Source organism: Chiloscyllium plagiosum, unplaced genomic scaffold, assembly GCF_037043375.1.
Source record: "Chiloscyllium plagiosum isolate Xiang-an unplaced genomic scaffold, Cpla_swu_hap1 HiC_scaffold_12, whole genome shotgun sequence".
In the NCBI taxonomy this organism is placed as follows: domain Eukaryota; kingdom Metazoa; phylum Chordata; class Chondrichthyes; order Orectolobiformes; family Hemiscylliidae; genus Chiloscyllium; species Chiloscyllium plagiosum.
This window is the reverse complement of record NW_028270150.1, coordinates 73,898,110-73,914,660: the sequence shown is the minus strand read 5'-3', so window position 1 is coordinate 73,914,660 and position 16,551 is coordinate 73,898,110. Positions and strand designations below refer to the sequence as shown.

The following is a 16,551-nucleotide window of genomic DNA, read 5'->3' as shown; positions in this document are numbered from 1 at the left end:
ATCAGATGGGCCAATGGGCAGAGAAGTGGCAGATGGAGTTTAATTCAGATAAATGCAAGGTGCTGCATTTTGGGAAAGCAAATCTTAGCAGGACTTATACACTTAATGGTAAGGTCCTAGGGAGTGTTGCTGAGCAAAGAGACCTTGGAGTGCAGTTTCATAGCTCCTTGAAAGTGGAGTCGCAGGTAGAAATGATAGTGAAGAAGGCTTTTGGTATGCTTTCCTTTATTGGTCAGAGTATGAGTACAGGAGTTGGGAGGTCATGTTGCGGCTATACAGGACATTCGTTAGGCCACTGTTAGAATATTGTGTGCAATTCTGGTCTCCTTCCTATCAGAAAGATGTTGTGAAACTTGAAAGGGATCAGAAAAGATTTATAAGGATGTTGCCAGGATTGGAGGATTTGAGCTATAGGGAGAGGCTGAACAGGCTGGGGCTGCTTTCCCTGGAGTGTCGGAGGCAGAGGGGTGACCTTATAGAGGTTTACAAAATTATGAGGGGCATGGATAGGATAAATAGGCAAAGTCTTTTCCCTGGGATCAGGGAGTCCAGAACTAGAGGACATAGGTTTAGGGTGAGAGGGGAAAGATATAAAAGAGACCTACGGGGCAACGTTTTCACACAGAGGGTGGTACGTGAATAGAATGAGCTGCCAGAGGAAGTGGTGGAGGCTGGTACAATTGCAACATTTAGAGGCATTTGGATGGGTATATGAATAGGAAGGGTTTGGAGGGATATGGGCCGGGTGCTGGCAGGTGGGACAAGATTGGGTTGGGATATCTGGTCGGCATGGATGGGTTGGACCGAAGGGTCTGTTTCCATGCTGCACATCTCTATGACTCTATAACTTCTCTTCACAGCTAGCGCCCTCCAGGAAACACCCTGGTGAACCTCCTCTGCATCCTCTCCAAAGCATCCACATTCTTCTGGTAATGTGGCTTCCAGAACTGTACACAGTACTCCAAATGTGGCCGAACCAAACTCTTATACAACTGTAACATGACCTGCCAACTCTTGTACTTAATACCCCATCCAATGAAGGAAAGCATGCCATATGCCTTCTTGACCACTCTATTGACCTTGCTTGCCACCATCAGGTTACATTGGACCTGAGCATCTAGATCTCTCTGTACATCAATTTTCCCCAGGGCTTTTCCATTTACTGTACAGTTTGCTCTTGAATTGGATCTTCCAAAATGCATCACCTCGTATTTGCCCGGACTGTACTTCATCTGCCATTTCTCTGCTCAACTCACCAATCTAGCTATATTCTGCTGTATTCTCTTACAGTCAGTCCCCTTCACTATCTGCTATTGCCAATCTTAATGTCATCTGCAAACTTGCTAATCAGATCACCTATACCTTCCTCCAAATCATTTATGTATATCACAAACAACAGTGGTCCTAGCATGTATCCCTGTGGAACACCACTGGTCACAGTTCTCCATTTTGAGAAACTCCCTTCCACTACTTATCTCTGTCTCCTGCCCAGCCAGTTCTTTATCCATATAGCTAGTATACTTAGACTCCATGTGACTTCACCTTCTCCATCAGCCTACCATGGGGAACTTTATCAAACACCTTACTGAAGTCCATGTATATGATATCTACAGCCCTTCCCTCATCAATCAACTTTGTCACTTCCTCAAAGAATTCTATAAAGTTGATAAGACATGACCTTCCCTGCACGAAACCATGCTGCCTATCCCTTAGTATCTTTTCCAGCAGCTTCCTTACCACTGGCGTCAGGCTTACCAGTCTACAATTACCTGGATTATCCCTGCTATCCTTCTTAAACAAGGGGACAACATTAGCAATGAGGAACTTACTCATGTTCAAGGATACTGCAAAGATATCTGTTAAGGCCCCAGCTATTTCCTCTCTTCCTTCCCTCAGTAACCTGGGATAAATCCCATTGGACCTGGGGACTTGTCCAACTTAATGCCTTTTAGAATACTCAACACTTCCTCCATCCTTACGCCGACTTGACCTAGAGTAATCAAACATCTATCCCTAACCTCAACATCCGTCACGTCCCTCTCCTCGGTGAATACCGATGCATAATACTTGTTAAGTATCTCACCCATTTTCTCTGACTCCACACATAACTTTCCGGCTTTGCTCCTTTATATGAAGAAAAGGCTTTGGGAATTTCAGTAGCCCTGTTTGCTAAAGTTATCGCGTGACCCCTTTTAGCCCTCTTAATTCATTGTTTCAAATTGGTCCTACATTCCCGATATTCTTCCAAAGTTCGTCTGTCTTCAGGTGCCTAGACCTTCCTTATTCCTCTTAGCTAGTCTCACAATTTTACCTGTCATCCATGGTTCCCTAACCTTGCCATTTCTATCCCTCATTTTCACAGAGACATGTCTCTCCTGCACTCTTTAAAAGCTTCCCACATATCAAATGTGGATTTACCTTCAAACAGCTGCTCCCAATCTACATTCCCAAATCCTGCCAAATTTTGGTATAGTTGGCCTTTCAGATTGTGGTGTTTGAGAAGATTACACAGATAGGGAGGTGTGAAATCCTGACAGGATTTGAAGACTAGGATGCAAATTTTCAAAGCAATATTTTAGTAAGAGCTAATGTAAATCAGCAACCCAATGGCAATGGTTGAATGAGGTGAAGATACCTCAAATTTACAGAGAGTGGAACACAGAAGGTCAGTCAAGAGGTCATCAAGTCTAGAGGTAAGAAAGGCCATGATGAAAACTTCAATAGCAGATGAGCTGAGACGTGATACTGTCTCATTCCTAATAAGGGTTTATGCCTGAAACATTGATTCTGCTGCTCCTCGGATGCTGCCTGACCTGCTGTGCTTTTCCAGCACTACACTCTCGACTGTCAGGTAACAGTGGGGAGGTGAAAATAAGAGATCTAGATGATGACATTAGTTTTAATTCTGTATCTCCGAGGCAAGTTAGTCGAATTTCCAGTTTACTGATATTTCTTGTAGTGTCTATAGTTCTGGTCATCACATTACCGAAGGGTATGATCTGAATTGAAGGTGTACAGGTAAGATTTCCCAGAATGTTGAGGAATAAGAAACTTCAACTCTGAGGAAAGATCCAAAAGTAATTTACTTTGGAATACTGGAGGCCGAAGTGTTCTCTAATTAAAGAACCAGACAGCATGGACTAATCCCAACCTCACCATCAAGCCAGCGGATAAAGGGGGCGCAGTGATAGTCTGGCGCACTGACCTCTACACCGCTGAAGCCAAATGCCAACTCGAGGACACCTCTTCCTACTGCCCACTCGACCATGACCCCACCCCCTATCACCAAACCATCATCTCCCAGACCATACAGAACCACATCACCTCAGGAGATCTCCCACCCACAGCTTCCAACCTCATAGTCTGGGAACCCCGCACTGCCCGGTTCTACCTCCTTCCCAAGATCCACAAGCCTGACCACCCTGGCCGACCCATTGTCTCAGCATGCTCCTGTCCCACTGAACTTATCTCTACCTACCTCGACACTGTCCTATTCCCCCCTAGTCCAGGAACTCCCCACATACGTTCGAGACACCACCCACGCCCTCCACCTCCTCCAAGACTTCCGTTTCCCCGGCCCCCAATGCCTCATCTTCACCATGGATATCCAATCCCTCTAAACCTCCATCTGCCATGACCAGGGCCTCCAAGCCCTCCGTTTTTTCCTCTCCAGACGTCCCCAACAGTACCCTTCCACCGAAACTCTCATTCGTTTGGCCGAACTGGTCCTCACCCTTAACAATTTCTCCTTTGAATCCTCCCACTTCCTCCAGACCAAAGGGGTAGCCATGGGCACACGTATGGGCCCCAGCTATGCCTGTCTCTTTGTTGGCTATGTAGAACAGTTGATCTTCCATAATTACACCGGCACCACTCCCCACCTCTTCCTCCACTACATTGATGACTGCATTGGCGCCACCTCGTGCTCCCGCGAGGAGGTTGAGCAATTCATCAACTTCACCAACACATTCCACCCTGACCTTAAATTTACCTGGACCATCTCTGACACCTCCCTCCCCTTCCTGGACCTCTCCATCTCCATTAGTGACGACCGACTTGACACCGACATTTTTTACAAACCCACCGACTCCCACAGCTACCTGGATTACACCTCTTCCCACCCTATCTCTTGCAAAAATGCCATCCCGTATTCCCAATTCCTCCGCCTCCGCCGTATCTGCTCCCAGGAGGACCAGTTCCACCACAGAACACACCAGATGGCTTCCTTCTTTAGAGACCGCAATTTCCCTTCCCACGTGGTTAAAGATGCCCTCCAACGCATCTCGTCCACATCCCGCACCTCCGCCCTCAGACCCCACCCCTCCAACCGTAACAAGGACAGAACGCCCCTGGTGCTCACCTTCCACCCTACAAACCTCCGCATAAACCAAATCATCCGCCGACATTTCCGCCACCTCCAAAAAGACCCCACCACCAGGGATATATTTCCCTCCCCACCCCTTTCCGCCTTCCGCAAAGACCGTTCCCTCCGTGACTACCTGGTCACGTCCACGCCCCCCTACGACCCACCCTCCCATCCTGGCACTTTCCCCTGCCACCGCAGGAACTGTAAAACCTGTGCCCACACCTCCTCCCTCACCTCTATCCAAGGCCCTAAAGGAGCCTTCCATATCCATCAAAATTTTACCTGCACATCCACTAATATCATTTATTGTATCCGTTGCTCCCGATGCGGTCTCCTCTACATTGGGGAGACTGGGCGCCTCCTAGCAGAGCGCTTTAGGGAACATCTCCGAGACACCCGCACCAATCAACCAAACCGCCCCGTGGCCCAACATTTCAACTCCCCCTCCCACTCTGCCGAGGACATGGAGGTCCTGGGCCTCCTTCACCGCCGCTCCCTCACCACCAGTCGCCTGGAGGAAGAACTCCTCATCTTCCGCCTCGGAACACTTCAACCCCAGGGCATCAATGTGGACTTCAACAGCTTCCTCATTTCCCCTTCCTCCACCTCTTCCTAGTTTCAAACTTCCAGTCCCCTTGACTTGTCCGGACTTGTCCGACCTGCCTAGCTCCTTTTCCACCTATCCACTCCACCCTCTCCTCCTTGACCTATTACCTTCATCTCCTCCCCCACTCACCCATCGTACTCTATGCTACTCTCTCCCCACCCCCACCCTCCCCTAGCTTATCTCTCCACGCTTCAGGCTCTCTGCCTTTATTCCTGATGAAGGGCTTTTGCCCGAAACGTCGATTTTGCTGAAGCTCCTCGGATGCTGCCTGAACTGCTGTGCTCTTCCAGCACCATTGATCCAGAAGCATGAACAGTAAGGCTATACTATTAAATATAGCAGGCAGGATCTTGAAAGTAGGGCTACTATGAGGGTCTTCAGCGTGAAGCATTTTCTGCTTTTGCAGTTAAGGTCAGATTTAGCATTTGAAATTAAAATTGGCAACAGTCGGCAGATCACTTTGCCTGAGGCCCCTTCAATGATGTTACCAGGCTTCCAGATGCCAGCGGGAAAATTCCAGCTAATCTCTGATAATTGACCTTTAAACTTTTTTAACAAGTTACCTGCCACTCCTGAGTGGGTACAGCTTGATGCTTCCGAGTATGATAATCTCTTTTCTTCATTTCAATTATCTCTTTTATGTAAGGATGTTTTTTTCTATGGATGTGATCTGTCAAAGTTATCGAAGATTAATACAAAAAGGTCAATGGCTAGTTGTGCTAAGTTATTGTTACAACCCACAACTCATATAACCTGGCAGTAAGAGGATGGAACTAGAAGCTGGTATTTATATACATATGATCTATTATTTTGAGGTGCATATCAGATATCCAATCCAATAAGCACAGCTTGTTCTTATATAGACTATTTTGAAAAGAACTGTATCAGCTGCCAGAATAAGCTATATATGACTGGCGAGGTGGGGTGTTCATTTCCCTACTTTTAACCACTTCTTGGTCAACTACAACAGCTATTTTCATTTTTTTTTAATCATGTAGTTATCACACTTCAAGTAAACTTAGTTAACCAGATGAAAAATTAAGGAAGGCCAATTCCAAGGGTTTCTCAAATGGAAGAGAGTGAGTTTAATATCTATCAAATCTAAGCAAAATAAGAAAATACGACTTCAAACACATGCAACATTGGTAATAAACTTTAAAACAAAAGGATAGGGAGGAGGGTCTTTATCCAGGTAAGAAGGGATAGCCAGTTATAGCTTCCAAAATTTAGAGTTTTGAGAAGCAAGAGAGAAATTGGAGTCCCAAGTGTTTCTTGAGGAGTGGTGAAGCTTGCAGGTAATCTTGATTTCTTGGTGAATGTTAGTTTTTCCAAGTTGCTTTTTCATGGAGTATTGAGTTTTCAATTTGAGCGAGAGACAAGTAGAGAGAATGTCTTCAGTTCTTGCTTCAATTTATTCTTCCTTGTCTCCTGCTCAGAAACAGCTGTTGCTTGGGCCATTTGTGTATTCCTAAGACTGCTTATTATTTATTTCAAATTGAATACTCCACAGCCAACATTCCATAACAATGTGTAACATCCAGAAAGGTATGAATCAGCCAATACAGACAGGAATGTATTTCACTTCCCTTTTGTAACAATGTTCATTTCAGTTCAGATTAATCCTTGTTTATTGATGAGTTTTGGTTCAACCAGGTTAGGTGATCACAGAAGCTATTTTAGTTCAGTTTTTGTCTTTTTTAAACCATATTTGTCTCAGGTATTAAAATAACATGATTGAAGGTAAATATTAATAGTCTATGTTTATCCTTACCATAACACCCCCTCAGCATGATGAATGACACAAGTAATATTTTGTCTTTTTGCTTATATACGGTATAAATATGATTAATAGATATGAAATATTAATACAAAAACTTCAACAATGTTCATATTCAATCTCTTCATCTTAACCTTTTGTATACTGGCATTCAGACTTGTTCACTGAGCCTTGTCACATGTCTAAGTTTTGACTCTTCACTGCCCAGTTCTATGTGCTGGAATTTGAAAAATTTTAGGTGTTTTGTGGGTGGTGAGTTGAGTTTGGTCATCTAGTTTCCTACATCTCACTCTCATTTAACTTCACATCACCCCAAGTTGATTGATTGAGATCTGCGACTTAGTTATGATCTTATGATACACCAGTGAGTAGTTCTGTGATTACCTTATTGGTATGTTCCTACTGGTCTCCACTAGTGGTTAAGGAAGTGGAAAAGCAGGTATCATCATCTAAGGTGTTGGCACACTATGATCTCAAGTGAGATGTGGTGCCACTTTTGGAATACAGTTCTAGTCGCCACATTACCAAAAGGAGGTGGACACTTTGGAGAGGGTGCAGAGAAGGTTTACGAGGATGTTGCCTGGTATGGAAGGTGCTAGCTATGAAGAGAGATTGAGTAGGTTAGGTTTACTTTCTTTAGAAAAAAGGAGATTGAGGGGAGACCTGATTGAGATTGATAAAATCATGAAGGGTATAGACAGTGTGGATAGAGACAAGCTTTTTCCCAGGGTGAAGGATTCAATAACATGAGCTCACACTTACAAGGTGAGAGGTGGAAAGTTTAAGGGGGATACACGCAGCAAGTACTTCACTCAGAGGGTGGTGGGCATTTGGAACGCATTGCCAGCAGAGGTGGTAGAGGCAGGCACGGTAGATTCATTTAAGATGCGTCTGGATAAATGCATGAGTAGGTGGGGAGTAGAGGGATACAGATGCTTAGGAATTGACCGACAGGTTTAGACAGTACATTTGAATCGACTCAGGCTTGGAGGGCCGAATGGCCTGTTCCTGGGCTGTAAATTTTCTTTGTTCTTTGTTCTTGTTCTAATTAACTGTTCCAATACAGTCACATCCTGTAAACACACACTTGGCAAAGGCAAATTCAATATAGCATATTGTCTCACATGCATTTCAAGCAGCAGGAAGAGAACACCAGCTGTATCAGACAGAGGAATAAGAATTTCCATATCCAGCTTCAAGACCCCAGTAACTACTGAAAGTAAAAATCCTGATTATATAGGAGCTTGACTCCACCCATTCAGGTTGCTTCTATTGTTACAACTTAAAAAAAACAAGTTGTTTACTTTATTTGGCTTTGAGTAGATTGTTCATCACCTCTGTCTCAACCCTTCTTCATTAAAATAAAGGACAAGATACACTTCTTAAAGCCACAGTATCATCACTGAATTACTTGTCTTACCAGAACTCTATTGGAAACCTGTTCACCTCGGGCCAGGGAGAAAGCTTTAAGATGGAGGCAAAGAAAACGGTGGCCTACACCAGGAGTTGTCATTCCACTGGTGCAATTTGGACTGAGATACTGCCCTTCAGTTTGGAGGGTCTGATCAATAAATAAACCTGAACTTAAAGAATGTTAAAGGTCATTTCATTTAAACTTTTTAAAAAATGATTATTTCCCTATAACAGAGAGCCAAGTGGCACACGAGGTTCAAAAGTTCTGAGCAACTTCAACTTCTATAATGTCAATGGAGCACTGCGGCTGTTGTGAATGAGAGGCAGCTGACTACTGCAGGTGTACAGGTCAATCTGCTATAGCATACATTTCATCAGTGCGAATTGGCTATAACGTGTGGACATTGTTTGGATAATGTGAACCTTCTACAACGGGTATAATAATTTGCTATTAGCGACCTTCTACAGCACGATTTTCTATAGAGTGAGACCACAGAGGAACACAACTGTCACGTTATAGCAGAACGACCTGCACCTGTAATGGGAATAGTGCTGTAATGGTGCTTGAGTAAACTGGGTACTCTGACATTTCCTGCAAACCTCAGCAAGACTTAGGGCGGTTGGACACCACTGGGTGTGTTACAAGTGTAGCTGCTTGAATTGTTACCTGAAGAAGTTGGGCACTATTATGATGAGGATGACCTTAATAATCCAAAATGCATTGTTTGTTTAGTTGAGAGAATCTAAGGAAAGGTCAGGTTTATGGAAAATTTTCTCCCTTTGTTTTGGAAAAAGAAAGTGAATTTATGTTAACCAAACTGTCAAGTGGAATCCCCCCCCCCCCCCCCCACTCCCCCATCACTTTACCAACAACCAGCAAGTGTTGGTTAGTAACAAAATCAACAAAAAAAAAGTTAATGCATTCTCTATTCTAATTTAACATAATATTTTAGCAAACCTAAAATTGAGTCCCAGTTACATCAGATTGGTTTCTGTGCTTAATAGTTCATAACTTGCTGTCTCTTGAAGTCAATGAGTTCAGAAATACTAGCATTCAGCTCATTATTTCTTTGCTTCACTCCAGTCATTCCCATGGCCTTTTAGTTGTGAGGCTGTCAACCAAGTGACAAATTCTGAGCAGTTTTTGAGCCATAGAATCTCACATGTACAAGGACACCACTCAAACTAGCTTCACTTCCAGAGCTTCCAGCTGACTGTAACAGGAAACCTTCGAACCATTATTTTGAGCTGGGATCAAACATAGAATGCAGAAGCAAAAGGGCACTGAGTTATCATTACACCACCCAGTTCTCAGGATTATTGTAACTGGCTAAATTTCTTTTTCTTGACCACAGAATGCAGAAATTTGATTTTCATGCCATTAGTTTTGAGACAATAATAAATATTTCTATACGTCTGCTTAAAGATTCAATTTCTTTCATTCTTAAAAATGAACATTAAACAAAATATAAAACGCACTTCTCAATGGGTTAATACTGCTCGGTATTACTTGTGAAATATTCCAAGTGACTGTCAAGAGCTCCAATAAGTTGTCTAGTGATTCAAAAAATACGAATGACATTCAGGAACAATAGTGCAATTTGCATATGTTTTGATGCAGATTATTTATTTTTTTGTAAGAGTTTGGGCTAAAGTTAAGTGATTTATTACTGAAGGAGATGGAGCCTGTGCTGATGATTAGATGGGTGTCAATATTAATAGGTTTAAAAACAACGTATGCAGCAGTAATTAATCAGTAATACTCTGCCAAATATATGCAGCAGTAATGCTGCTGCATACATTGGGCTGTATAAGGCATAAGCAAAACACAGCCCAATGTATGCGGCAGTAATATACCAGAAGTACATAACCCAGTGTATGCAGCAGTAATGTATCAGCAAAACACTGCTCATGGCAGTGCACACCCTGAGCTGATGCATGACTAGATACATTTTATTGCCCAGTGGGAAGCAATCTAAAATGAATATTATTCTAGCTTTCTAGTTAGATTTCAACTGAACAAAACTAGATCAGAATTTTCACAAGATCCTTATAAAAGAAGTGCCCACTTTATTTGCCATGCATATGAATGAACATTAAGTAAAATGTAAGATACAACAAAGAACTACAAATGCTGCAAGTCTGTAACAAAAACAGAAATTGCTGGAGGAACTCAGCAGGTCAGGCAGCATCTGTGGAAAAAAAGCAGAGTTAACATTTTGAGTCTAATGAATCTTACCTTTTGACATTTAATAATTTCTGTTTTTGGATCATTTGACGTGTTCCTGACTGAATTCCAATTTGTAGGTAGTGGGAGGAGGCTTGAAAATCAGGTTCCTGTCCCCATACAAAGAGAAACTTCCTAAGGGAGTTAGAGAAGAGCACAACCACTCATTTGGAGCGGCGTGACCTTAAAGGCCGACCGGAAAGCCCATTGTGCCACATTGCGCATTGCTCCAGTATCAACCCATTCTTAAGCTGCGCAAGCTTTTCTCCCTCCTCTCTTCTCTGTTGTGAGCACCAATGGCACACGGTAAACATAGCCAAAAAGAGTCCTGTCCAGGAGGCACTAAGGAGGAAGTCACTGCACTCTCAAAGTTTACTTTTCCCTGCTCTCCCCTCCACTTCAGAGGCTTTGAACTAAGTTGGCTGTCTCTTTACATTAGACTCAGGAGCACAGCCTGTTGAACACATCACTGACACCGTCTCCTCAGCAAGTCAAGGAAGAAATGCCTCAAGTCACTGACAGTCAGAGGACTGCTGCAGGCTAGGAATCATTTAGCCTAGACAAAGGATGCTTGCCTGGCCCTGGCCATTAATCATGCTGTCACACTGAACAGATAGGCACAGGAACAGCAGGCAGATTTGTCAGAAACACTTGTTAAGCTGCATTGAAGGATGAAGATCTACAGGTGGCTTTGACACATGTGCGTCTAACTGCTTCGACGGACAATTGACTGACATAGACAGCCACGTCTGGTGCACCCAGTGTCAGCTGGGTATGCATTGCAGACCTACACGCCATCAGCATAGCTGGCTTAGCATCAATGGTAAGGGGAAGGTGCATCTTGACCCCAATTCAGCCACCCCTTCCTGTCTGAAAGGGTGGTGCCAGCATATACCGAGATGGAGGAGGAGCCATACTCAAGCCCTCATAAATTTTCCTCTCAGGACACTGCAGAAATGACTGGTCCCTCCACCTCTTGCTTTCCTGTGATTCCAAAGCCTGCAAAAGTTCCAGCTGAGCAGGGTGAACCTGCATCTGGGCAAGACCCTCAGTAGGTCTGGGGCCTCTGGGCTAAAACCGCTGCAGGTATGACCACTCACATCTTCCAGCCAGCAGGGCTAATAACAGGGCAAGAGACCTCCATCCAAGTTACTGAAAGCTGGACCACATTTAGACAGTGAGAAATGTGAAACTTAATTGAATGACTTCAATCCTGACAAGGAGAATAGGTATAAGGTGGATTGAGTCTTAACCCAAAATCTTTAGCGTGGAGACCTCCAAGATCTGGCATCAATGACGAGTTGTAGTATTATTCAAAAGCACATTGCACAACCAAATTGTTCATGCTACATGGGGAAGTAGAATTCTGGCAGTAATAGTTTAAAATGAGGTGTGATGCTGTTATACTGTATTATGCATTGAAGGTGAGAGAAAGAGGCAAGTTAAGTTTAGGCATGGGAAAATTTCTAGTAGCTCAGATACCTGATAGAAAGCGTATTCTGTTCATTATCCTGGGTATGTTACTGAAAGCTACCTCGATGTGAAGCCTAGCATATGTTCCATGGAAGGAATAGGGAATTGGAATCTACCTACGCCTCTGTTTCACGATATCAAGTATGCAAAAGATCAAAAAACTTAAAATAGTAATTACAATGAACACATCTCCATCTTTCAAGGGGTTATAAGCACACACTGAGCCTCTTGCCATTGCAAACTGCAACATTCGTAATGAGAGGAAAAATCTTGTCAGCATTATGGTGATGAAGCCATAAATTAGCTACGTTGAACTTTGCAACATTTTATCAAGGCTCATATGCATGTGTAGTATGTTCTCAAATCTCTTTCAAATCCTGCAGTGCAGCAGAAGCTGCAGGCTGCTTGATTCTGCTGACAAGTGATGTGCTACTAAATTCAATAACAATGACTTATTCTGAATATGCAATTCTATGCTCTACTTGCAATGCAAGTGATTTCAGAACACAGGTACTGCAGGAATGGACTACTATTGGCACTTCACCACTTGTGAAGGTGCGAAGGAGTCAAGCTTACTGTCCCAGACACAGCCATTGAGAATCAGTGTGACAGACTATTGTGTCTAAGCAAAATGGTCCTCTCTTCAGTTTAGATGGGAATGCACAGCACATACAGATCAGTCCTGCTTTTATTGAATGGGCGAAGCAGGCTGGAGGAGTTGACTGGCTTACTTCTGCTGTTCATTTGTATGTTTATAAGATATCCACATCAATCTGACATTCATACTGCACAGTCAATGGTTATAAAGTGGTCCTTCAATTCCATACATCAGTATCCAGGCAAGAGATAGCAATATATAAAATATGGACCATTTGCAATCACAGATATATCAAGAAAATGAAATGGGGAGAAGAATTTAATTATATTCACTATTGGCTGGCAGCAAAATTTAACAATAAAAAGTAAAGCACAATTGCTCTCACTACCCAAAGTTCAAGATAGCTTGTCATATTGTTTGAAAGGAGTTTAGAACTATCCTATTACCTTTATGTATACAGCCATATGCAAAATACCACAACACTCACTACAGTCTGTATATCAAAGCAATAAAGTATCATTCCACAAGACATAGTGAGATTGGAGTATATTCAGGGTCAACTTCAGAATTTGTGTATAAAGTTTGTGAACATTTATGCTTGTTGGGGAACAAAAACATTAAGAGAGATTCTGAAGGAATATCATTAGGAGCTCTAGAAGTTTGAGACAAATAAAGGCTAGTGCAATGCGTTGATATTTATTGCTTATAAACTCTATATAGAAGCTATGTAGATCAAGGCTTCACTAGCACTTTGTCCATCAGACCTTGGTCCAGTATGATATGAAATAACTGTGATACAACTGCTTATATAGATGTTCAGTAACTTTTGTTACAGTATTGGTACATTTAATACTTGAAAGGTTTGGTAATTATTGCTTCCAACACCAATTCCATATTGGCACTTCAGCAAGAAACAAACAAAGCAGGACCACAAGTCTCCAAAAATAATTGTTTTTAGTGCCTTACCAGTGTAGTGAAAAAATAATGATAATATTCAGTCATCATTCCCATTGAGAGGATCTGCAAAAGGAACAAATCAGTGTTAAACAAATAAAGAAATTGCCTTTACATAGAACACTTACATCTTAAATTTTTCTAAAATATTTCACAAGTTTAGGAGATTCTTTGAATTTTAGTCACTGATTTTATGGAAGAAAAGGCAGCAGTCAATTTAAACATCGCAAAATGCCACAATCAGCTGCAAATGACCAATTGATTTGTTTTGATGATATTGATCTTCCAATAAATTCTAGCCCAGACATCCAAAGAGCTTGCTCACTCTTCCTCATATAATGAGGAATAAGAGATTTTTGTATTATATGCCAGTACAGGGCCTAAGTTTAAGGTATCATTGCACAACACAGCTGGAGATTTACTGTGTAGCGGAGATGTCAGCAGGCTGAATTGTTCATTACTATGTTTCTAGAACTGAATAGTGAAACAGTGAAGCTCACTAAGGGGAAGCAGCAAGCAGGTTAACGTTGCTGGGTGCCCTGCAGCACTGAGATAAGTGGGATCCAGCAAAGAGCACAGAGAGTATATTGGGACAGCGATGACTTGCATGTTGACCATGAATGTATAAACAGAGGTAAGTCAAGTGAGTAGTGGCAGATTCAGGGATGATGGTACTGGAATAAAATGTAGTGAGATGAAAATAAGTCTAGGAGTATGGTTAGTGGCAACATTTCTTCGAATAATTATTCTTGCATTTGAATTCTTTGCTAACGTCTTTACTGGTTTATGGACACTATATAGTTGCATTGAAGCTTAGAAGTTGCTTCATAGTCACACTTTGCAATTGCAGAAAAACATAACCGTTTTGTCAGTAATTTTCAGTGTACTTTAATCAACCATGTTTTAAAGTCAAAGCATTATGGCATATGGAAATTCAAATCACTATGCCACTTACAAACATACTGATATTGTATCCAGACATTGACATTTATAATTGATTCTTCAATGGACAGAGGCTGACATGAATTTCAAAAAATAATGTAACAGCTCATTCATCACTTTAAATACATCAGAGAAAGATTCCTCAGAGATATTGTGCATCATGGAATACTCATTTTAAAAACTTGTTGTTTAACATTGTGTTCTGTGTATTATTTTGAAATATGATATTGTCGTGATTCACAATCATCCTGAATTTCTGACATGAACAATTGTCATTGCCTGTGACTCTCAAGATTTCTCCAGAATTTTGTTTTAATTTCTGATCTCCAGCATCCGCAGTATCGTTTCCTCTAAAGGAACCATCATTCTGAATGATTATACCTCATTCCAGGCCACATCAGATGACATAATCAATTTATTGTCTGCACTTGGGTGTGACAGATGCAGCACTGATCAGAACCAGCAATTTTATCACATTGAAGATTGTACAGCAGGAAGGCTGGACTCATGGCTTTGCCAGAACTACAAGTTTTCTTCACTCAGGGCAGAGCTCCCCAAGTAGAGGCATTGTGTACTCCAACTAATGGCGCTCGAGTATACTGGAAAGGCTTTCATCTTCTAAATATTTGATCCTTTTCATTATATTCAGCAAATCATATATGTATTACATATCATAACAGTTTTATCACACCTTTATCCTTCAACAGACTTAATTTTCCCTTCTTGTTATTCATGACAATTGCCCCTCATCTGAGTCAAGTGACCTCAGGTTAAACTGTCTAGCAGTCACCTCTCTCCAATGAGAGAGTAGCCTATAGTTTCTGGGTCAATAGTGTCCAATACTTCATTCAGTTGTTTCAATGATGTGCCTTATGAGGCCCCTAAGGATGAATCCATGGAGGCAGGGTAGTTTTAAGAACAGAAAGGACGAGGTTGATGAAAAAAGAACCTGTCACTTGTCCTATTGATTACATAAGGTTCTTCAATGCAACTCATCCAGGAAGGCTTCAGCTAAACCATTTTTGTACAGTCAGTTAAACTACGGCAGTTTGATCACAGAATGGAAAGCATCCAGGCATCCTATTGCAAGCAAATGAACATAAGGGATTTCAATTACCTGTTTCAATATTTGGGCAGCAGTAGTGTATGTACAGTCAAATATCACAAAGAACTCTTTCCCCCTTTTCATCTGCTTCAGAAGAGGTTTAGCATCTCTATTGCCTGATGGCAACTGACGAATTTTAACTTTAATATTATACCTGGAGGGGGCTTTCATTAACTCTTGTAAACGTATGAGACCTGGTGAATAAAAAGCACAACATTTAATTAAAATTGTATAATGGTAAATCCCCAAAAAATACAGTTTAACTTACTAATTAACTACCTATGTATCTATTTCTTCAAATTTCAAGAAAATTTGATTAAGTGTAATCTGTTCTGTAGATCTGAGTTAATTGTCCTTATCTACTTGTTGGGTAGAGCTCCTTTGAGACCTAAGATCATTACATTATACAATAAGTTTATGACCTGCTTCAGATAGGAAGCCTTGTACACCAATGGTGCATATTCAAAACCTCTATGTATGCTGTACATGATTCATTGATCATACATTCCACTGGTTAATTTTAATATATGCCAAGGCTCCCACAGAAACTTGATCTTTAAAAAAATTATAAATATACAGGTGAGCACATTTTACTTGAAACCATAATCCTTTTAGGCTATGTTATTCCAAAAGTAGGACTGAAATCTAATCAACAGCTATTGAATCGCTGATGTATGTGAATGTCTTTTGACTTTTCATCCTGTTATTGCTAAGATACCAACATATTCTCTGCGAATAATAAGGGACTTGTAATCTTTACGTACAAGGTGCAAAAACAGTGTTTCACAATCACATGTAACTAGCAAGAAGTCCCCCCCTCTCTCTCTCGAGCAAATGTATGTTGGAGATGGGGTCTCAAGTCAAGTTCTCCAAACAATGACTCCTACAAACATGTGAACTGTCAGAGGTGAATTAACTGAAAGACAGAACAACCTCAATTATCCGAACGAGACGGGTGGGGAGTATTTTGTTTGGATAATGGATTGTTCTGATAATGGATAGTATTTTTATGGGACCATGAAATCTTGTTTGGATTATCTAAAACTCGGATAATTGAGGTTGTTCTGTATAAGATCCTGAGGGGACTTT

The 16,551-nt window shown here is 41.7% G+C and overlaps 1 protein-coding gene across 5 annotated transcripts in view; it reads right to left on the bottom strand.

The window, feature by feature from the left end:
- The window catches only part of LOC122555053 (glutamate receptor ionotropic, kainate 1), a 321,843-nt gene that overhangs the window by 92,326 nt on the left and 212,966 nt on the right, over positions 1 to 16,551 (bottom strand). For all 5 annotated transcript variants that reach the window (XM_043700697.2, XM_087992908.1, XM_043700698.2 and 2 more), the window contains exons 4-5: positions 15,475 to 15,656; positions 13,428 to 13,481 (exon numbers count right to left, since the gene is read on the bottom strand). In XM_043700697.2, coding sequence (XP_043556632.1) covers positions 13,428 to 13,481; positions 15,475 to 15,656 — 236 coding nt within the window. The remainder of the gene's footprint in view (positions 1 to 13,427; positions 13,482 to 15,474; positions 15,657 to 16,551) is intronic.